This window comes from Ambystoma mexicanum, chromosome 5p (genome assembly GCF_040938575.1).
Source record: "Ambystoma mexicanum isolate Mex_15411 chromosome 5p, UKY_AmexF1_1, whole genome shotgun sequence".
NCBI lineage: Eukaryota > Metazoa > Chordata > Amphibia > Caudata > Ambystomatidae > Ambystoma > Ambystoma mexicanum.
The window spans coordinates 71016784-71041005 of record NC_090930.1 but is presented as its reverse complement, the minus strand read 5'-3'; the positions used below and the strand labels follow the sequence as shown (position 1 = coordinate 71041005).

The 24222-nt window shown below is 47.5% G+C and overlaps 1 protein-coding gene across 2 annotated transcripts in view; it reads right to left on the bottom strand.

The window, feature by feature from the left end:
- Positions 1–24222, bottom strand: part of LOC138480740 (phosphatidylinositol 3,4,5-trisphosphate 5-phosphatase 2-like) — a 767550-nt gene that overhangs the window by 308247 nt on the left and 435081 nt on the right. For both annotated transcript variants that reach the window (XM_069612470.1, XM_069612471.1), the window contains one exon: positions 87–189. In XM_069612470.1, the coding sequence (XP_069468571.1) occupies positions 87–189 (103 nt within the window). The remainder of the gene's footprint in view (positions 1–86; positions 190–24222) is intronic.

The window sequence follows — 24222 nt, the reverse complement described above, 5'->3', positions numbered from 1 at the left end:
ATTTAATTGCAGGTAAACCCCTTTATTTCTAATCTGTTTACATTCAGCCTGTAAGGCCAGGAATCTGAAGATGGTGCGTGCCTTACCCATGTTGAACGTCCCAATGAATACAGTGATGAGGTCCGGCTCATCTAGGGCGGAGTGCTTAATCTTCATCAGCTGCAGCAGCTGGCAAAAGGCTTCGCGCTTCTGCAGAAGAAATCAAGATGGCGGTGAAACAGTGCAGCAGCAGCTCTAAAGCATAAGAAACAGAAACATCACAAAGACCCAGAGCGAGAATAAAGCAAGCGTGCCCACAGAGGGGATAGCACTCATAGAGCCAGACAGGGCAACTGTGAGGCAGGTACCCTCACTCTGCAAGCACAAGTGATCTCTCTTAACACCCATTGGCTGTGCCTAAGGAGAGAATATTTCAGTGCATTCCTCCCTCAAACCATTACAAGGGTTATCTGGCACACGCCTCTGTGAGTTCTCGCAAGTGGCGATATGAGGCCACTACCTCTGCATGCCAGAAGGGGCTGCACTAGAGTGCATGCAAGCTGCCATTTCCCAATCTTTGCAGGGTGCCTCCATTATTAAACTGTGCCCAGAACACATATGCAGCACCCATAAAAATCTTTATGCAGTGGTGTAGCAAGGATTTGTTGCCAGTGCAAAAATCCAACCCGAGTCACAGGCCATCGAGAAAGAGAAACGAGACAGAGCATTGGCCTTCTTTATAATATCCGCCAGCATGACTGAGGCATATGGCCTCATTACGAGTATGGAGGCAGCCATGCCCTTAATAAGGGCATGTCTGCCTCCATACTGGGTTCCAGTACCGGGTGTGGCGGCAGCCATGCCCTTAATAAGGGCATGGCTGCCTCCATACCGGGTTCCAGTACCGGGTTCCTCCAATGAGGATTTACCGGGCTATTCCAACCATGGAGGACCCGGTAAGTCCTCATTGGAAAAACCCATCCCATTCGAGCCCCCATAGGGCTCAATGGGAATGGGGAGGGAGCTAATAACGGGCCTGTTAAAAACGGGCCCGTTATTAGCTCCCTGGTCCACTCGCGGGACCCGCTAAGGACGCCTGGTTTTACCAGGCATCCTTACTGAGTCCCGCAAGGGAACCTCATAATAGGCCGTCCCGTAATGAAGGGTGCCGGTCCCGTACTGGCACCCTTCATTACGGGAGCGCCATGGCCGTAATGAGGCCCATAGTCTAATGTGTAACATGCTGCAGGTAAACTCCTGTACTGGGATCTTCTGTTCTTCCTCAGTCCCTCTCCAAGTCCCATGTGACTGGAGGTGGCATAACCCACACAGGCAGCCAAAAGGCGGGAGGACTCCATGTTAAACTCTGATCAAATCCCCAACGTGGAGGAAGTAACAGCATATTGACAACCCTTAGAATTCCACTGCGGGCCGTTTGTACCCAATTTACAACATACATTTATGCAATTTAGGAATTCAATACACCTGTGTATTTCAGGTTTTGCGCAACCACTGGTACCCTAGACCATGGGTGTGTCAGAATACATTTATCTCTACATGTCATGCGTGTGTCACGTGGGTGGGTGTGCAGTGGCTTCCCCCCTGCACCAAGCCCTTTATATTTCCAAACACAAGTAGCTCACCCCTCCCACCCACCCATCTTATGGATATCATCGTCCATATTGATAAAACTATTGCGATTTGTTTCTCTCTGCTACACACATCCATTACCCTAGGGTTTTAGTGGGGCCGTGTGTATCTGTGTAAGGGCCACAGAGGGGTGAGCATCTGTAATGCAGGGCTTTCTTTGACATTCAGGGACACCTCTCCCTGTACCCCAGCTAAATGATACTAAGGCACACGGAGTTGGCTCGCCAAGTTGCGAGCAGTCTACAGCAGTCCTTGCAGTCCTTGCAGTCCTTGCAGTCTGTCTACAGTCCTTGTTGCTGTGGAGGAGGAGCTGATTAAACCCCTCACGCAACGCGAAGCAGCACGCGGAGTTGGCTCGCCAAGTTTCGAGCAGTCTACAGCAGTCCTTGCAGTCTGTCTACAGTCCTTGTTGCCGTGGAGGAGGAGCTGATTAAACCCCTCACTCAACGCGAAGCGGCACGCAGAGTTCCACGGCTGCCATGGCCAGCCCGGGGACCTTGGAAATGCCTCTACTTCCACGACAGAGGGGTAACCAGGCTCAGCTGGCCCAGCCTTCATCACCTCTCGGCCGTGTACCGAGAAGTCAGTACTCTCGTCTTGAGCAGCTGAACGAAAAAGGTAACTACCGATCTCACCAAACGCCAAGAAAGGGAGAGTCTACACCCTCATCCTCTCTCTCTGCCTCCAGCCCCTCAGACGCTCATTCTCCTGCGGGTCCACGGACTAATCTTGGTGGCGATGACAGGCGATCTGGGTCCCCTATCCATGACCCTGAGGAGGGAGCACTGATTGACGAAGTCTTCGGCCAGCCCACCCCCCTTATTCCCTGCCCTGATCTTACCGCCAACGATACTGGGAGCATCCTGGTGGGCTGCTCGAGGGCCGGCCTGAACTCACTCCCTGAAACTCCATCTTCACGCTTAAACTACTCGGTGACGAGTCCTACCGACCGACCCGCCCCCGCGAGTGGGATCACAACTGACGGGGCCGAAGCGCGCCGCCGGTTTGATCCCAGCGGCCTGGTCGCGGACCAACCACCCAGAGACAAAAACCTTCCAGATCCCACTGTGCTTGACGCACGGCTGCCACATAAGGATCTTGATACCAGCCTATTATCAGTGCGAAATCCGCATCAAGCAAGTGTGCAAACAGTTATTTCAAGTACTCAAAGCACCACCCAAGTGGAATTGCACCCAAAGCCAAACCCTCCACAAGTAGATTTTTGTGATGATAACATGGACGTGCCCTCTGCCCGATCGCCAGACCCGTCCTCAAGAACTACAGAAACAGAGGCGCTGGCAGACCCCTCCGTAGTCATACTTGAGGGGGAGCAGCTAGGACATCCCGCAGAAGCGGCTACGCCATCGGACACCTTGAAAGGATCACCAAGTGAACCTTATGCCCGCCAAAGACAAACAGCTCTGGCCATATTTAAAAAGAAAGCTCTGCAACAAAAGAAATCACACGACCAAGGTGAACATACCAGTGCCGCCCTTCACCAAAGGAAGCATCAGGTGCTTACTAAGAAAACTGACTCAGGGAAAGCGTTACTCCCTAAACCTTTAATGTCCTATGCATTGAAAGATTTCTTTGCCAAGCAAAAAAGAGAAAACTTGAGTCAGAGGCGGAGCTTTCTGACGCAGAACTACTGGACGCGGTGTCAAAATTTCCCTCTGCCCCTAAGCAAAGGAAAACACCAGAAATCAAGTCTGCCAACTTACTTCCAGAGACCCTACAGCCTCTTCCATCAAAGACTTCAGCCACACTGTGTGAAGACCACCATCGACAACTCAACCTGCCAAACCAGCCCCCACTAGTGGCGACAGCAGCTCCATCACTACTGTGTGTTGACATGGACTTCACACAGCCAGCAGGGAACAGCGGCATGGAAAAAGGCTCATGGAACCTACCAGGTATTACCCAACCAGAAGAAACAACACAAAGAAACAAATCCTACTCAGCCGCGCCTCGCTCCCCGCTGCAACCGAGAAGCCAAAAAACAAATACAATTGACCAGGACATACTGTCTTCACCAAAACAAAAAGCTAATCCCAGAAACACTTCTACCCCTATAAGAAATAGAAGTCTCAACGAATCTTCGACGAACCAACACAAGGAGGCACCAGGAAAGAACCCCGACCTGTTAACAATTATGTCAGCGATTACGGTGGGATTGCCTCCTTTTGTAAAACTGTACGAATCAATAAATGATTGATTGAAAGATTTGCTTGCCCTATCAGCCATGACAAATTCAAAGGTGACTTTTCTGGAAGGTTTTATAACCGCACTTGATCAAAAAAACACCGACCGAGAATGACAATGGGAACTAAGAATTGCCCGCCTAGAAGATCAAATAAGACTACGATCTTTTACACAAGCCTGTCTGGCACACCAACCGACTTCACATTTAATAACTCACGCAACGGTTGAAAAACCAGCCATTGAAAAAAATAACCGAGAAACACAAACAACTTCTTTACTCGATCCAGCTAAAGTGGCCTGTAATCTAAAAGGCAACAAGCCTACTGGAAATCCAGCCCTACCAAGCAAAAAAAGTTTAACTCATATTACCAACGAGAAGAAAAAAAAAGAGAAAGACGCAACTAAAATTGCAACAATATTCAGCTTCACTAAATCGGGTCCGACCCCACAACTTAAACCAGTTACACCTTCAGTAGAGATACTGAACACGCGTAACAACGAATCACAGCAGACGGACCAAACAATAATCGAGTTGGACAACTGGCAGACACCTATCTCAGATTCGGTGGTGAACTCATCTTTAATGAATTTAACAGTACATTTGGATAAGGAGGAAGCTACTGAACCGCCCACCACTTTGCACCGAACTCCAACCCGAATGTCAAACAAAGTTTCTTCACCTTTTCCCCTAATCGATTCTACAAAATCTATATTGGCTGTGCTAAGACCAGCTATGTCGGCCACAGAAAATCTATCGGAGGAGCACTTGACTAACGATGTGTTCGATAAAATACAAACTACAGGTGCAGATAAGCAGAACCCTTGTGAAAATAACCCTCGATCAACCGATAAGGAACGAATCCAAAAAATGACCCTGGCAAACCAGAAAGATCAAAAGCGACCGAATCCTCCATCTTCACACGATCAAAGGCTAAGTCAAAATCGCATCCTTAAGATGGAACAACTAATAGTAGGAAAAAACATTTTGGTTCTAAACATAAAAACAGTTCTAAACACCTTCGCAAAAGTACCTAGTCTGAATCATCTGTCTACCACTGACTTCGTCCTAATAGAGCTTTATCATAGAGAAAAAAAGGCCAAAGCATACTTACATGTGAAGAACTATCACGCTACGAGCGTACCAAAGACGCACATGCAGCATTGAAAGAATTGGGTTTCGGCCTTCTGGAAATACAACCTCCTTTAGCTCCACTAGCAAAGTAATCTATACCAAATAAGACAGAAGCGCTAAGCAAACACTACAAGCAAAAAACACAAGTCCAATATAAAAAAAAAAGACGAGACAACTACATAGAAACGGGTGAGCGACAGCGTGAGAGGCCTCAACATGTCCCGTATGTACACCAGGAAAGAGCTTACTATCCCAGAGCAGAAGAAGGAAACAACTGGAACAAAAGGCGTCTTGGATCAGACAGAAATCATGCAGATGATTATGTTTCTAAATATAGAGAAATACAAGACCGAAGTTCGAGACGAGCCACGGTAGGCCCATGGAGCTGGCTGAAAAAAGTCCTGAACCCCAACCCCCAAAATTAGCAGCGAAGCAATAAGGACCTTCGATCTACGGACCACGTACTCCAACTGTCCATTGACAATGCCCTCCAAGTCAACACAATGTGCTCTTGGAACACGAGGGGACACGATCATCTGCTAAATCCTGAGACCCAAGATTTAGCTCAATTCGACATAATATGCCTCCAAGAGACTTGGTTGAGGGACAAACCGGTGCTTGACGGTTACGACACAGAAATATCACCGGCAGTGAAGGGCATTTTAGGCAAACCATCGTCAGGCCTTTTTACGGCAGTTCGCATTGGCTCTGGTATTTCTATAAAAACAAAGATGGCCGCAACCTACAGCATCCTGGCTCTCCAGACGGAGTGGAATCACCCAAAGGATACCGCGAAGGGCAACCGGAAGTTAAACCTCGCTATCATAAACATTTATTGGACCCCTCAAAGAGTCAGCAACAAGGATTTCTGTGATACAGTGACAAATTTATTAGACAAGTTTGTAACAGAATTGTGTACTGACCACATTATTATTTGTGGTGATTTTAACGCTAAGAGCCACTTACCTTCTCGCCCCGCACCTACTACAGCAGCTGTCGCAAGAGGAGACCTATGGTCAAACCTGATGGATGTCAGAAACTTCCACAACGCTGCAACCGTGCAAGGCCAACTGCCTACCTTTCCAACTTGGGAGCGAGCACAGGCATCAACAACGATGGATTACATCTTTATTTCCCACACCCTATTATCATATGTGAACTCCTTTGAGGTATACAAAATGAAGGAAAGTGATCACAACCTGTTAGCTATGGTCTTTGAATCCACCAAAGTCCAGAAATCAACCTACACAGCCAATGTAGAACTGTCAACCAACCAAACACGAGTTCAGTTAACAGCAATGAATGTAAGAGAAATAACTGAGACATACGAAAAAGAATTGAGCAGCACCTGGGAGGGGCCTCCAAGGCCGAACTACCTCCCTCTCCTCTTACCACACAGGTCAAAACAAAAGACCTACACCACCTCACCAAAAATTGGGCACCACGAATACGACAAACTACAAGTCCAGAAAAGAAGAGAGTTGAGAAAGCTAAGGCGCACATGTAGATCAAACGATGATGACAACCATAAGAACGCTCTGAACTCTGCTACAAGAGTGTATAGATCCTGGCTAAGACAACGGAAGGCAGCTACCTACCAAAAAGGAGCGCGACAAATGCTGAAAACCTTATCTTCAAAGAGTGCAAGAGAATTTTGGGCCTTAATAAAAAACAAAGATCAGCATACTGATAACCAACTGATAAACTCTATACCTGAATCAACTTGGATATCCTTCTTTTCCACTCAATTCGCCCCATTTCCCTCTTCACCAAACACACCCATACTCTCCAATGAAACATCATGGATAAACTTAGCAGACCAGGAAGACGTGTTGTTAGCAATCTCAAAACTGAAATCTTCCAGGGCACCTGGGCCAGATGGCCTTACCAACATAGACCTGAAGCAGCACCCAGTCGAATGGTCTTGCCTGATAACTAAAATCTTTGAGCAATGTAAAATCACCAAACAAATTCCTTCAACATGGACCGAGGTGTTTATCGTTCCAATTTTTAAAAAAGGAAACAGAGATAACCCAGCAAATTACCGTCCAATAGCCCTGTTAGACATCATGGGCAAAATTTTCGCAACTTTACTTCTTTCCAGATTCCAAAAATGAGCAAGAAACTCTCCATCATCAGACCCCCTACAAACGGGATTCTTAAAGAACGCCAGCACCAGTATTAACATCATGATTCTGAACTTCATCAAAGAAAATATAAAAAATGGCACACCGAAAGTCTTCTTAGCGTTTATTGACTTATCGAAAGCTTTCAACAAAATCTGTCGACAAAGACTAGGGTCCAAACTGGCCAACTGGAATTGACCAATGGAAATCTCAGAGCCGATAATCGCCCTGCACACAGATACGACTATCCGAGTTTGTTTAAACTGGCAAGGCATGCTATTCGACCAGTTTAAGTCTGAATGCAGAGTCAAACAAGGCTGCCCTTTAGCCCCGGCCCTCTTCATCACTTTTCTGGGGGATTTCCAGTACACTCAACCATTCATCAGAGCATTTCCACCTCAAGTATGAAACACTCCAGTACCAAGGTTGCTTTAAACGGACGACGTGATCCTTATGGACCAAACACAAATAGGTCTTCAGCGCCAATTGACAAACTTGGCTAAATATATAACGACAAACGACCTGGAAATAAACATCGAGAAAACTAGGATCTTGATCTTGAACAAGCGCTCCAACGGTAAGGGGGAACGACACTTGGTTCTTGAACAACACAAGGATCGAGACAGTGACAAACATAAAATACTTCGGTATAATGATTGACGAATCTAGATTTGAGAAGTCAATGTACCTGGCCCTCTGGACCAAAGCAAAAACTCTGACCACACAAACAAGGTTAGTCGATCGTAAATATGGAACATTTTCCCTTTTAACAGCGATCCAGTTTTACAAGCAAAAGGTTGTCTCCTCGCTAACCTATGGAATGGGCGTGGCTTTAAATATACAAAAATCAATATGGCCCAAACTCGAGGGCTACCTCTGGAAAGTGGTTCTGGGCCTGCCTAAATCTACGTCGATATCAGCCATTAGACGTGAATTTGGCCTGCTTTCACTGGCAGCCTCAGTAGAACAAGGGCAAATGAGAACACTGAGGAAAATCTTAATGCCAGAAAACCTTCCCATCTACAAAATGATACAGGAGGAACTCCGCCTTGGGCGCTGTAAAGCCCTGGGCTCCTGGGAGCAGAAACTCACACTGAAACTTAAAGATCTGGCTTGCATCCACGAGGACCTAATACAAAATCCTGAAAAAATCAAAACTAAAGTGGCACAAGAAGATTGGATCAAAACGTGCCACACGGCAACAGCAAACTAATTACTGCATCACTTACCACCAACCACTAACAAGTTGAAACTGCCATTGAATTATTGTATTAAATTCCCAAATAAGAACTTTCAGAAACTTTTCATGAGAATAAGACTGGATCTGATGCCAACACAAAAAATTCGGGCTATCCGCACCGGAACAATCTTGAAAACCTGTAGACTATGTTCAAACATCGAAATGGTAGAAACGACAAGGCATTTGCTTCTGAACTGTCCCAAAACAAACTATTTGCGCGAAGCCTTCTTGCTACCTCTATTCTATGACTCTGCACTGAGAGAAGAACACCTATGGTGGTCCCGATTGGTAGCTGGAGAAAAGACAAAATGGGCACTAGTCACAGTCAAGATGCTTGACGCAGCTCTGAAAAAGGCCACAGAGACCACAAACTCATCTATCCAAGGCTGACCCATCGAGATTTCACAATCACCTTTGACATATACACTGACTGTCCACTGTCTCTTGTAAACATCAATTCCTTTCTATTGGTTACAATCAAGTAAATAAAAAATAAATACTAAAAAGATACTAAGCCCAGTTGCAAGTCTCACCTCCCTGCTAGATCTGGCTGGCCTCAATGACCTATAAGATCTCTCCACGTATACCCCACCAAAACAGAAGGTGAGGTCTCAACACACTAAATTGTCCTTCATCTGCTATTCTTTGGTTCAGCATGATGGATTGTAACTCGTAGCATTTAGTTTGATATGATATGATATGTAATTTATAACGCGCCTGTACACAAGTGTCTCTGGGCACAACAAGACAAGGGAGGGAAGACAGAGGGAGGACAAGACAAACGATCTCACTAGGCCTTGTGTCATTTAAATCGTGCAAGTGCGACAATGCAAAGTGCAGGGATAGGGAAAGGGGGAAGTGCAACAGGGCAGCATTGCTCTGGGTAAGTGCAGCCATGTCAGCGCGTCTCTGGGTAGGTGCAAGGAGGAAGGGGACTGTAGGGGCTACAGTTACAGCCCCTAAGTGTGTGGTAGGTCCGGAGATAGTGCAGGGGAGACAGATCATAGAGGAACCTGGTACCCAGTGAGACTGTGGGGGTAGCCAAGCAAGCAGTCGGCGCAGCAGAAAGGTAGGTCAGCAGGGGATGGAGAAAGAGAAAGCAGAGGAGAGATGGAAGGTCTTGATCTGCTCCCGGAACTTCAGGATGTCCGACTCAAGTCTGAGAGGGGCACAGGCACAGGAGCCAGCAGCCGATGAGCAAATAGGGTGCAACAGCGGGGAGGTCTACCCTGTGTTGGTGCAGGTAACCATTTTAAATCCAGGCTATAGAAGCAACATTGGGTTCACTTCTGCAGCCATATTCTCCAGAAGTCTGGCCTGTTGATGTTCCGTCCTTAGCATATAGGATTAATTGCAAAGATCCACCGGCGAGGGAGCTGGTCTGTCCAACTAAAACTACATCCCCCAGCATTCTTGGGAGGACTTGTAGTTCATCGCATTTGGGTAATCATGATTGAATGGAAATACTTCTCCCAGCATTTTACTACCTTTTTGTAGCCGTATCGTGGCACATGTGTCGGTCATGATCATTTTGCACAGACTTTTAAATAATCCAGCTACAGCAGCCGCGAACATGCTGCTGTTCACTGAGACCTCGTCTGATGCCATGACTTCCAGCATTCAAGTACTTTCATGATTCCAGGCCCTCAGGTATGCTCTGTCCCCCGTTTGGTGTAACCCTTCAATTTCCTGTTATGCCTCTAGTGAGTAGGTAGCAAGTAGATTCTTTAGGCTGTGCGTTAGCACAGCCAGAAAAATAACATTCCTCCTTTCCATTCCATACCACTGCTTTTTAACAGGCACCACCAGTGTTGCTGGTAGAATTCAAAAGCAGCTCAGTGAGTGTTACTTGACCATAACTGATGACAACAGCTGGAAAATAAAGCCTGCATAGCCTGTGGTCTTCATTTGCTATTCGACCAGTGTGAGTTTCATGGTCCATATAGGAGAGACCATAGCTTTAAATGAGCAGGTGCTTGCCAGTCCTGAGTACCTGCACTTCTTTTATTTCAAAGACATAGTACTGGCACTCTAGACAAGAAGCCAATACATTAAATGGACGGCTAACTGCACTTTCATTTAAAGCACTGGGAGAGACTTGGGGGCTGCAGGAGGATAATAGTCTACCGTGAATGGCATATCCAGAGGGCTTTTCCAGATGCTAATGGCTGTGTTGCTCCCCATTGGAATATATGCTTGTGGAACTTACACAGTGGGTATGTCTCCGCTATGGCCTGATAGAGTTGCTCATTCATAATGCTGACGGTTGCCCCTGTGTCCACAACAAACTGGTTGTGTAGGCCTCCGATTTGAACAGCAACTTTAGGCGCCATGGTGTCGTCTGACGTGCTGCCGAGGAGTCTCACATATTCTTTGCTGTACCTATCGAGGGAGTAGTACTGGTATTCTATGGGTTCTGGCATCTTGTGCGGTGTTGGGTTTTCATAGGGGTCAAGATCATACCGTGGGATGGGTAGTGCGCTCATACCGTACTCCTGATCAGGCCCATGACCTTCTGTATAGCCTAACCCTGGGTTGGGTTGGTAATCATACGTGTGCGAGTTAGGCTGATATTCATATGCGTCAGAGTGACGCCTGGGCAGATCAATGCTCAGATCTTCCATGGCCCGTATGACTTCTGGCCGGGCTGTTGTTGGGACAAGGTTTCTCTCCTGGAACGATGTATCCGGGTCCTTCTCATGAGGTGGTCGGTCGCTGGGTCCTCTCGTTTGCTCTAGTTGTCTGGCAGGGCCTGCCAGTGGTGACGGTCTGTATGCGGTGAATGCTGGGAGCTTTTCTCTGCACATCAACTGGAAGTGGTTCTCCAGGCCACAACGCATGCACCTTTGTCCAAGGGCTGGGCATGGGCCTCTGTGGGGAAATTCGAACCCGCACATGTAGCATTGTTTGCCACTCTGAGGGCGGTGTTGTGGGCTCCTGAATCCTTGCATCCCTGGGGTCCTTGGTTCCTGGTGTACCCTGATTGTCCGATTGCTATGGCTGCGACAGTGTCACCCTTTTTTGGGTTCTCAGTGGCTGCTGCTTGAGCGTCGACACGCTCGTATATTCTTGCCAGGTCAATTATCTCTTGTAAGGACAGGGGTTTCTCGAGTAGGTGCTTTCTAAACAATGACGAGGTGCAACCTTCAATGATTCTCAGTGGTATTGCCTCCTCATCGTTAAAGTTGGTGAAGTCGCAAAATGCGATTTTCCTCTGGAGACGGATGACGAATTCGCCTATGGACTTGTGTGGCAGCTGTGTGCATTCATTGAATGCATATCGTTCATGGTCTCTATTGGGGGGTACTATTCATTTGCTGTTGACTGCGGCGAGAAGGCGCTGTTATGAGCTTCTCTCCTGTGTGGGTATTGTTTTTATGATTCCCTTTATCTCTTTCCCAGCCAAGTTAGCGAAGACGTCCATTTTGTTCGGTGAATCGTTGTCTCCTATCGCCCGCATAAAGTATTCAAACTCTTCAACCCATTCTTCCCACCTTTGTCTTTGGAAGTGGTGTGGGTGCAGGGCAAATGGGTTTGGTCATCTCAGGAACGTGTCACGGTACACGGGCCCTGAGTTTGCGAGGGCTTGTGCGCCTGTGGCTGCAGCTCGTTGCATGTCATCCACCATCTTGGAGGAGCCTTGTGGTGCTGGTCTCCTTTAGCAGTAGTGATGCTGAGTGTGTTGGACTTGTTGGTACGAAGGGGCTGGCGGGCGTGTTTCTGCGTTACCCCTTTATTGGGCCTTCTGCTCTCTTAGCCGCTGTGTAGGCTTTTGCCTATCTCGGCTATGGGTCCTTGATTGCGTGGTACTGCTGCCGTTTGTGAACCCTCTGTGTCGTGGCGGTTGCTTGGGCCAATTCCAGGGAGTAGCAAGGTATGTCTGTGGGGGCCCGTGAATTGGCAGGGCGTGTCTGCAAATCTCTGGGCTTGTGGATTTACGACACGTGTTGGCAAGCTCTGTACTTTGGCAAGCTGCCAATAACGCTAATAGAAACCCGAGTAAAAAAACTTGGATGCTAATAGCATTTTTTAATGGAAATTGAATTTGCGCATTTTGTGCATGCCGGCTTCCCTTACAAACAAAAATGGCGGCTGGAAATAGTGAAGGGAGCTCACGCCAAGTCCCTGCTCAATCTCCATGGCCATGATGTGAGGTGAGGATAAGCGCATTAGAGTTTGGTTCCGGCAGAGAGCAGGCGGACGAAAGTAGTGGGAAAGGGGTCAGAAGGCGAGGTATGTGTGGCAGAATCCTGGGATGGAGATTTGGGGCCCGGGCCATACGATGAAAGAAAAAAAGATGGCAGGCCTGTGACAGAGGTACCAGCGGATGGGATTTAATGCAGGCTGTTACTGTTGGATCCTGGCCACCTGCTTTTCTACCGACTCTCCTGCTGGACTTAATAGTCATTCTATGACAAGACTAGGAGGCGAGCATTATGCTTCATCTTCATTTATTTCTACTCTTCAGCAGTTTAACAAAACTCATATAAAACTTTGAAAAGTGAACAACAAAACTTTTACTTTTTTTTATTTATTTTTTTTTAAACTACAAAACCCATGAGTCTCTGTAGTCCATGTCCTCTCAACCAGTCACAACCCACTTCCTGTGTTTGGACTCCTCCTCTTCTTTTACTGCTCTTCAAGCAGATAAGTACCTTTTCTTCCCTCTCTGTATTTCTGAGTGAGAATTGTGTGGAAATGAATGGAAGAAAATGAGTAGATTTGCCATTAATAATGTACAGATAAGCGCAGAGTATGCGTGTAAGGAAGTTGATTGAAAGATCTGAGCATTCCGTTTAGACTTATTCGAGTGTTCGCATAGGCGTTTAGCAGTGTAGGTAATATTATATCGCGGAGTGAACACCTAGACCACCTTTATGGGAGTTCAATTACAGGTGAGTGTCAGGATTTAGCCCGCGAGGCTGGCGGCCCCGTGTCGCATGTTCGGCACCTCATGGGTACAGCCAGCCTCGCAGGCTTCGCAGTAGAGGTGCCGCTCGCAGGCCCGGCCCCCACCCTCAGGTAGGAGGAGCCGGAGCCCGCGAGCGCACAAGCGCCTCACGGCAGCGCGGTAGCCCCCACCCGCGGGTAGGCGGGCCGCGCTGGCAAGGAGTAGTGAGCAGCGCTCCATTACCCTAGCCCCCATCCGCGGGTGGGAGGGGCTAAGCACGACGAGTCACGCACATCAATCGAACGTCGCTATTAAGCGACGCGGATATTAAACACAGAGACAGCACACCGAACGCTCTTGCAAGCGAATTCTAAGGCAAACATTATAAAGGATAAGCGGTTTCACGATCGCTCGTGCAAGTGCAGCATCAGCTGGGCACAGACAGCTGAGGAGCCATGACACAATTTTGATTTCGTGAGCAGCAAGCCACAGAGGACTCCCAGAGTACCCCACGCTGCTAGTCATCAGACGATTTGCGCGCAAAGAGGCGAGGCCCCTCACAGCAGCCAGAAGGCAAGAGTTATAGAAGTTGGTGCAGCCACATTAAAAAAAAAGAAAATATATTCTTAAACAATCATCTTAGGGGAGCAGTGGGCGTGCTAAGACACCTGATTCAGGTATTTTAGGCAAACAGCACAACAGAAAGATGTCGGAGTTTGAGTGGAGCAAGGAGGAGCAGTCGCAAGATCTCGCTGCCAGTTTTAAGCAAGTGCTGGGAAGCTTCCTTATTGATGCAGTGGCAGAGGGGGTTAGACGCCTGCACGAGAGTCTGGAGACATTGGAAGCTATGCTTTTGCAGCCTAGTAGTAGCACCAAAGACTTCAAGTGCACGCCCACAGAACCCTTGAAAGAGGGACATAAGGAGAGTAAGACAGCCCTCAAGAGGAAAGCCTCTGACGACCCCCGGGGCTCTTTGGAAGGGGCAGCAGAAAAGGCCCCAGAGGTGCCTGGCGCTTTTGCGAAGCGGAAAGAGGCTTATCTGCAACGTCAGGTGGTGCCGGACCTCATGACCCCCTCTCCCGGGGAAGACAACACAGGAGATGACCCAGGCTCGGAAGAGGAGCAGATAGAGGATCAGGCCTCGCAGGGAGATGAGGAAGTCGAGGAAGATGACTGGGCGAGACCCAGTGGGGGTAAAAGAGCGCGGAAGGAGAAGCATCTTCTAGAAGCTCAAGATGACATGTTTGACCCGGACAGCATCCGGAATCCGAGGTCCACCGAGTGTCAACCATCCCCATAGGGTAGCGCAGTATAGGACAGCAAGACTGCGCAAACCACTAGACAAGGAGGTGAGACAGCGCCTACGTGCAAAGTGCCCGCGACCAGACCTCCCAGGAAAAGTAGCAGAAGCTCATGAGCTCAATCCAAAAATGCTGACTTTCGTGTCAAAAACAAGCAAAGACCCTTGCAAGGTATTGATAGGTCCTGGAGAAGCTGCCAGGAAAAGGTGCTGGATTTAGCAGGACCTCTCACCAAGATTATGGACCTCGCAGAAAGGGCAAAGGACACAGGAGAAGAAGTTGACCCGGAAGCTCTCGCTGGGTGGGCTCAGAGGGCAGTCTGTCTTCTCGGGAATGTGAACTGTGCCATCACTTCAGAAAGGAGAAAAGGTCTATTACTCAAAATAGATTTGAAGCTCAGCAATCTGTCATCGTATGAAGCAGGAGAAGGAGCCCAGGGCCTCCTGTTTGGGTAGACCTTTGGGAAGGAGATGGGCCAGTTTGTCGGAACATATACTTCAATAGTAAAGGCACAAGCATCGATCCGCAAAATATTCCCAAGTAGAGCTTTTGGAGGGACCAGCCGCTTCAGGGGTCGTGCAGCCGGTCGCAACCAAGGAGGGAGAAGACCCCAGAACCCCAGAGTGCAATACTGGGAGAACAGGAGTCAAGACACATTCTTCCCGTCCAGAGAGACATTACCGAGGGGCCGCAGGTCCAGAGGATACGGACGAGGTCAAGGATTTACACCAGGTGAGAGTTATTCAGTATCCTCCAGTGGGAGGGAGGACGCGCATGTTTTAGAGAATTGGCGCGAGCTTTCAAACGATTCCTGGATATTGCAGACCGTCAGAGGACTACAGCTAGATTTCATAGGGGCCCCGGTCCAGCTGAACAGACCACAGAGTCAGAGATTAGCGCAAGCGGAGCAAGCATGTCTAGACAGCGAGATAGCGCAGTTAGCCCGCAAGCAGGCGATAGAGAAATGCGAGACGACCCCGAAGTTTGTCAGCAATATGTTCCTGGTGCACAGGAAAGAGAAGGTATGCCCAGTTATAAATCTCAAAGAGCTGAACGGTTGGATCAGATGTCGGCATTTCAAGATGGAGGGCATCCATCAGCTCATAGACTCCCTAAGGGAAGGAGACTGGTTGACACGTTTAGATCTGAAGGACGCTTACCTTACAATTCCTGTACTCGAGGAGTACAGACCATTTCTAGCTTTTTTGCTGGCACAGACAATTCTGTCAATTCAAGACAATGCCATTCGGGCTTGCCTCAGCACTCTGGGCATTCACGAAGTTGATGAAACCAGTGGCAGCAGCGATTAGGGAGAAAGGCATCAGGCTGATCATTTATCTAGACGATCTCTTACTCATAGCAGAGGATCGGGAGGTATAAGTGTACCAAACGACATAGGTGCAAGATCTGCTGGGTTCAGTAGGTTTCCTAGTGAATATAGAGAAGTCAGACACCACACCAGCGCAGAGATTAGACTTCCTAGGATTTATGCTAGATACCAAGAAGGTGACATTAGAGTTTCCAGCTCGGAAGATAAAAGACATCAAGAGAGATATCAGAGTATGCTTAGAAAAACAGCAAGTATCTCTGAGGACATTGGCGAGAATAGTAGGGTTATTAGCAGCATCTATTCAAGCCATATTTCTAGGCCCCCTGCACTAGCGAGCACTGCAGAGGTTGAAGATAAAGCATCTACAACAGGGTCTAAAGTACCATCAGCAGATACCTCTAGATCAAGACTCCATTACAGAACTAGAGTGGTGGTTAAAGAATATACATGCTTGGAATGGGCGAGCAATATTCGGAGACAAGTCGGATCTGATAATAGAATCAGACGCCAGCCGGAAAGGCTGGGGAGCCAGATGTGGGACTCCAGATCGGGGGCAAGTGGAGTGAAGAGGAGCTTCGCCTTCACATAAACTGTCTGGAACTCCTAGCGGGATCGTTCGCGATCAAGGCTTTCACAAGAGGAAGAGTAAAGTCTTGTGTGTTGCTAAAGATGGACAACATTTCAGCAGTGCGATACATCAACCACTTAGGCGGTACGAGGTCCAAGATGTTAGCAGAACTAGCAAATGATTTGTGGCACTTCTGCCTACGATCAGAGACATCAGTGACAGCAGAGTACCTGCCAGGCACGCTGAACGTAGTAGCAGATTGGAACTCTCGGTACTTGACAGACTCCAGCGATTGGAGACTGGATCCAGCAGTGTTTCAGAGACTGAACACAAGATGGGGAGCATTACAAATGGACCTTTTCGCCTCCCGGCTCAATGCACAGATGAGCCTCTACTACAGCTGGAGGCTGGATATGGGAGCGTGAGGAACCAATGCTTTCCTGCAAGAGTGGACAGGAGGCCCGCAGTACGCTTTTTCTCCCTTCGTGATGTTGAGCAGAGTTTTAGCGAAATGTCGGAGGGAGAAAGCGGAGCTGGTATTAGTAGTGCATTTGTGGAAGTCACAAGTGTGATTTCCAACGCTAATGGAACTAGTAATGGACATACCCAGAGTCCTTCCAGAAGGAGAGCGAATGCTCACGGACCCAGTGGGTCGTATCATCCTCTGAGAGTGAGAGGGACACTCCCGCTAGCCGCGTGCAGGATATCAGGAAACGTTGGACACTGCCAGGAATTTCGGCGCATGCTGCACAGCTCATCGCTGAATCCTGGGCTCCATCCACTAGGAGGAGCTATGACGCAGCTTGGGCAAAATGGACAAGCTGGTGCAAGAACAGAAGTGTTCATCCCGTTTCAGCGCCTGTAGTGGAAATACTGAATTTCCTAGCAAATTTATTACAGAACGGGAGAGCCTTTCGTACAATAGGAGTGTACAGATCGGCAATATCGACAGGTCATCTGCCGATAGAAGGCGTCCCTGCAGGCGAACATCCTGCAGTAGTGAGGCTCGTCAGAGGTGCGAGATTCAGAGTCCCTCCAGAGCCCAAGTATAGTACAACGTGGGACGTGTCTACAGTATTGCATTTGTTATCAGATTGGCAATCAGATAAGTACCTTTCGCTTAAACAGCTGTCAGGTAAGCTAGCTATGTTATTATGTTTAATCTCCTGCAAACGAGTATCAGACGTTAGAGCTCTAGAGATTAACAGGCGGTCCTTTGTGCCAGAAGGAGTGACTTTCTCTATAGTCAGGAGGACCAAGACAGGGACTACTACAGTCCGTTACCCATATTTTCTGAGTAATACAAAATGGTGCGTAGAACGATGCATTAAAGAGTACGAGAATAGGACAGAGGAGTATAGGGCAGTAAGTAGTACACAGCTCCTAATAGCACGCAGGAAGCCCTACCATGCAGTTACGTCAGCTACCATCGCGAGATGGGTCAAAGAGATTATGCAAGCAGCAGGTATGAATGTGGGCAGGTATGGAGCTCATTCAGTGAGAGGAGCAATGGTTTCGACCGCAATGAGAGCCGGTGTACCATTAAGAGAGATAATGCTTGCAGCAGACTGGTCGAGTGATCGCACATTTAAAGAGTTTTATTTTAAGCCAGCTGAGAGCCTAGCTGGAACGGTGCTGGGGAAGCTTTGAACAAGCATAATGCTCGCCTCCAGTCTTGTCATAGAATGAAGATTACCCCTGCTAACTGCGCAGGGAGTATTCATTCTATTAAAGACTAGGAGGCGAGCATTAAATTCCCACCCGAGTATTGTACTGTCTAAAATGATATTGCATTTTCTTAGCGAGTACACTACATAGGCACCACCCTAAAATCTCCTATTGTCTTGTTTCATAGGGGAAGATCAGAAGAATAGCTGAAAGCAGAGCTGTAGCACAGAGCTTCAGGAGGCCGGAGGTTCACCGGCAGTGGAGTTCCAAAGTTCAGGAGAGTCTTCGCATCGTTGCCGAGGACTAGTTATAAAGATGAGAAACTGTCAGAGCGAGTAAAAGCAGAGGAGGAGTCCAAGCACAGGAAGTGGGTTGTGACTGGCTGAGAGGACATGGACTATAGAGACTCATGGGTTTTGTAGTTTAAAAAAAACAAAAAAGGAAAAGTTTTGTTGTTCACTTTTCAAAGTTTTATATGAGTTTTGTTGAACTGCTGAAGCGTAGAAATAAATGAAGTTGAAGTATAATGCTCGCCTCCTAGTCTTTAATAGAATTAATTCTCCCTGCTCAGCTAGCAGGGGTAATCTTCATTGCTAATCACTATGCAGCACCCCTTTGGCCCATGATGTCCATTCCCTGGGCATGCAGTGCATACTCAGGCCCCACGAGGGCAGCATTGCCATTGATATATGCAAAGCTGATGGATGCAGTGCTTTAAATGGAACAAAAGAAGCGCAGGCTCTCCCTAAGATAGGAAGCAGGCCCTGCCGGTGCAGCGCTGCTTTCAGCTCTGGTCGTTTCCGCGCCGCATCGTGGGCACAGGTCCTTTTTAGGCAGACCCTGTTTGCTGGCAATGCCCAGTGACATTACATTATGGGGCAAAGCAGTGCATCCGAGATCCATTCTAAATCATCCATCCATTTAAAAAACAAGTTAATGCTATGGCATCCGCCACTTCTTACACATGCAAACTCATCAGAGCAGCCAAACCTTTTCTCTCTCCGTCTAACTGTATCACCTTAGCCAGGGCTCTGATCTTGTCCAAGCTGGACTATTGCAACGCACTTTATGTAGGATGCAACAAATACATCACGAACAAAATTCAGATCCTTCAAAATAATCCTAAGAGCGCCCTCAGTATCCCAAAGAAAACCCAACATCTCTGATACTAGAAGGTCTGTCAACTGGCTTTCCACCAAAGACAAAATATTCCTCAAATCGGTTTCCCTGACCCACAAATGCCTCCACCAAGCAGCCCCTCAATACCTTATCTCTAGATTCACCAGACCCACCTCTGCTCGCCCCTCTAGAATGACCAATTCTAATCTCCTCCTGGTGCCAAGGTTTAAGCGTTCCATGTCGGGTGGCAACAGCTTTCCGGTTAAAGCAGCACAATACTGGAACTCCCTTCCACCTCCTTGCAGGGAGGACCTCCCCTACCTCCCATTTAGAACTAAGACCATCCATTGGCTCAAGATTCATGACACCTAACAAGCTCTCTTGCTGCCCTGACACTCCACTACTATGATTGTAAATATGTATATTTAGGTTGCCAGCTGATCAGTGCAGATACCTTGTCACTAGACAACCGATGTATTGTAAATGTATACTTCTGTAACCCATGCCTCTCCGGCGCGCGTTGTTTCTTTTTGGCGTGTCCAGCATTGTAACCACGGCTGGACTTCTCTGCCCTGTATGTAACCAAGCTTTGCAATCCTCTTGTTGCCACTGCGCCTTGCTACCCCTTTGGGGTTAGGTGCGCAATATAAATAAATAAAATACAAATAAAATACAAATACAAACTTCCGGTTTGCTGTTGTGCATTGTGTTAGAAAGTTTGTTTTTTCAATATTAAATGACACTTTCTTTTTTGTGTATTAAACTAGCAGATGTCACAGCTGTAAACTAAACTATAGAAGGTGAGTTTTATTATTGCTGGCTTTCATTGCCGAATTAGACATTTGGTAGGTAACTGGAGCTGTGTGCACGTTTTCAGTCTTAAAACGTTCCATCCCAACTCCAAATACTTAAACCTTTACATATTAGAATAGGCGCTGCCAATAACAAAGAAACACCTTTAAAAAGTAATTTCCCAGGCTTTCCAAATCAATCCCTGCTCCATCCAGGGACAGCAATGGTAACAGGTGAAGCCCACGTAGGGAAACTGTGTTCCGTGCCTGCTCAGTAGCGGCGTGTTTGTCTCTCCTTTTGTTCGGCAGGTTGGGCCCTAAAGGAGACGTTATGGGCCCTTGGGTGGTGGAGAGAGGAGGAGGGAGAGGGTGCTGGTTTCCCCAGCAAAGGGTGCAGGCACTTAGTCCTTTAAGTTGCACTAAAGTGAAATGAAAAGCTTTAATTTACTCCTCCCAAGATATTTTGAGTACCGGTACTCTCAGGCGTTGAGAAGTGCAGGTACTCAAATGCACAAAAACTAAAAGTGCAGCTACGGAGGAGGGCTGGGTATGTGCCGTCCCATTTAAAGCACTGGATAAATGGTAATCTGGGCCCCTGGCATGGACACCTCCTTGGAAGACTTAATCATTGGTAACAAGGAAGGGACAGACAACCAATTGGGGTTATCAGATAAATGTTCATCAAAAGGGGCATGGCTGTGGTTCCTGGTTCCCGTGCACATCTGTTCTTTAAAATTATTCAACACCAAAGCTCAGTAAATGCTGCATATTAGTATCTAGGTTTGCAGCAGTGATGTTTAGAATGCACGAGGCGTCCTCCTTATTTGTAAGGGAGAATCTTGCACGAGGAATGTTCTATGTGTTGGATCGATCATTCTGACTTGTTTTTGTATTAGGTACAGGCCTGCGTCCTCTGCAGGGAAGCGATCATAAATATTGTCCTGAAGGAGACAAGGAGAGGCTTTCTTACACTATCCACCGCGTCGTCGAAACCTAGTACCTGTAATCTCTGAATTCATTTGTGAGATGTGTTCTTTGTGTATGATTTTGTCGGTTTATGCATAGATATTCGTGCCTCCAGTGGTCATGTCAATGATGTTCTCATGGATGCACATATTTATGTTGCAGATTAAGATTTATGAAATGTGACCATATCTAGTGATTTATAAATCTGCTAGCTGTTCCCGAAGGTCATATGGCAATTTAGTGCTCTCTCTCTCTATTTCCCTATCTCTCTCTCTGAGCATATTGCACAAGCCCAATCTCCTGTAAAAACAACAAATATGGGCGCCGAAATAGGATTTCCATGGTCGTGGTTGGCGGGCGAAGCACCGGCACCAGAGCACAAAGCTTTGGGCCAGCATGTAAGAGGGAAGGGAGGGGGGTAGGGAAAGGGTTCAGATGTCTTTGGAGTTGGGGTGAAGTGTGGGGATGTGGGGAAGCAACAGGGAGAGTCTTCGTGTTGCCTCCCCACAATCAAGATAGCGCCAACCGGGGAAGGGCCTCGGGTTGCTGGAAAAAGCAGGTAGTACATAGTGCATTCTCGCCTGAATGGCTGAGCGCTCTTCCCCGTGTGCGAATGTTGATTGCCCTTAATATATGTATATCCACAAAATCTATTGTCCCCAGTGACTATTCCATTCACCAACCACCCCCTCGAAAACCTAGTCGGACTGTCACTCAAACTCACCACGCTGTATGAAGGTCACTGCTTTCTGTCAGATCTGACATGTTGTCTATTGTGCATCCTCTCTGTATATAAATAAATATAGATCTCTCTGTCTCCCTCTCTCTGTCTCTCCCTCTCTGGTGCCTCTCCCTCTAGTGCCTCTCTCTCTCTCTCTCTCTCTCTCTCTCTCTCTCTCTCTCTCTCTCTCTCTCTCTCTCTCTCTCTCTCTCTCTCTCTCTCTCTCTCTCTCTCTCTCTCTCTCTCTCTCTCTCTCTCTCTCTCTCTCTCTCTCTCTCTCTCTCTCTCTCTCTCTCTCTCTCTCTCTCTCTCTCTCTCTCTCTCTCTCTCTCTCTCTCTCTCTCTCTCTCTCTCTCTCTCTCTCTCTCTCTCTCTCTCTCTCCGAGAGTCACACTGTTAGGTGTGTGTTCGCTAGATGCACCCCACCCGTCTCTGACAGCACAGTGAGACCAGGCGATTTAACTCATATATCTTGAAGAAGGGGGTGCTATAATGTTGGATGGTTAATAGTTGCCCAACTGGTGCATATGGATCTGGGTTCAAATGACCTGTGCCGCACCTACCTGCTCATTTCTGCTAATCTATTGGTATCTCTTTTCTGGTTCACTTTTCCTTATCCGCACACTTTTCTTTTCTTTCTTAAGCTTCCTTCCTGTCTCTTTTCTTTTGCAGTCCGTCAGCTGGTACAAGTGCATCTATGTCACGTGATCTCTGCCCCACCTTTGCCTTAGCCCTACCCCTTTTTATTTCCCTTTTTTTAACTATTAGATCAAAGGTGTCTCTCGCTTGGGCATCTGGAGAAAAGGGCAGACGGAAAAGGCCAATTCCTGTTTGGTTCTTTTAGTTTCTGGAAAGGGCTTGAACCCCTGCTTCCTACATCCAGGTAAGCTAGCAGCATGGGACCTTTCGCTCCCCACCTTCTGATGACCATGCCCACCTTGGGTTTCCATTAAGGCACACTAACATCTTAAGCCAGTCCGAACTCCAGCAACAGACGCATTGAGAGTAGGTCAAGTGACGCTGCTCTTCCTGCTTTTTGCCCGACATCCACTGCAGATTACGCCCACCTCAGACTTCACTTAAGGGACACCAGAGGCATAAGCCAATACAGCCTCCAGTAGCAGATGTGGTTAGAGCACATCACATGATCTTGCTCTATAGCCTTCCACTTGCAACGCACTGACGACCACAGTGATCTCGGGTTCCACTCATGCGGAACTAGTGGCCTAAGCCAATTCAGCCTCTAGCAGCAGACACAGTCAAAGCTGGACATATGGCCATGCTGTTCCCGCCTAAGTGTCCCCCCTTGCTGGGCCAAAGACTGGAACCTCTACACCTCAATACTGGTATAGTATCACCAAGTGTCTCTCACAAACCCAGCTCATCCCCACAATCTCCAAGGATTGCCTGTGAACAAACACTTTTCCACACCTTGCATCTAACCCAGCCAGGTTTGCCGAATTCCCTGTGTCACCACTCGCCTTTCCCCCCTCGTGCCATACATGCTTTTAAAGTCTGGTTAACACCTCCCATCCGTCCCTCATGCAGCAGACATTTCAGACTTGATAAACCCAATGCTATCTTTGTTCCTGAAACTTGGATTACAGCAACTTCTTCCTATGTCTTTGCTGTCCTTGCCCCACCCTGGTGAACCATCCAACATGTTGACCGGCCTGGGAAAACAAGGGGGGGGGTGGCAGTCATCCACAAAATCAACTGGCATTGCACAGTACACAATCAATCCTCTTTTGATTCAATGCAAACTACTTCTTGCCAAGTCCGTCAATCACTCAAGGACTCAACCTTTCTACGCCTTATCCACCTACAGGGTTGACACCTTCCTAGATGAGATCACAGGCTTACTTTCTACAACTTCAGTCACTGAAGTGACCAACATCTTCCTTGGAGACTTCAACTTCTGTGAGACCCAAGCAACCAACAATTGTTGGGGTGAAGTTTTGGCCCGAGATCAGCATACCAGTCTGAGGTGTACTAGCGATAGTGAAATTTGACCAACCCTACCCATTCGCCCTGCACAGGGGTGAAGCAGGGTCTGGTCCTGTGCTATCTGTATAAGCAATTTTGTGAGATTGCCGATTTTGTGATTTTTCAAAAATAGGACGTTATGCTCACAATAAAACATACATAAGGCTATTGCAAACTCCCACGCAGCCCTCCAGATAAGGTGTGTATCAGCCCTTTTTACAAACAGAAATCTTGTCAATACGGCCCTTTTGATTCTTCCTTGCGAACCACTTACACAGACTATTTATGGCAGCACCCCCATAAATCATGGAGCTCACTGGTAACAGTCTGGCAAGCAACAGCTTCCAAATCCACTCTTTACTTTAGCAATCCACACAGTTCCTTGAAAGTAGCAACTAGGATGAGACCTGGTCTGTCTATTTCTATAACACATCCTCTGTTAATGATCCTATCAAGTTAATACCTTCTGAGTAATGTACAAGGAATTTGTGTTTTGTTCACTTTGTTCATCTGCTTGCATTTCGTAGGTTACAGTGTTATTAAATCTTTTTG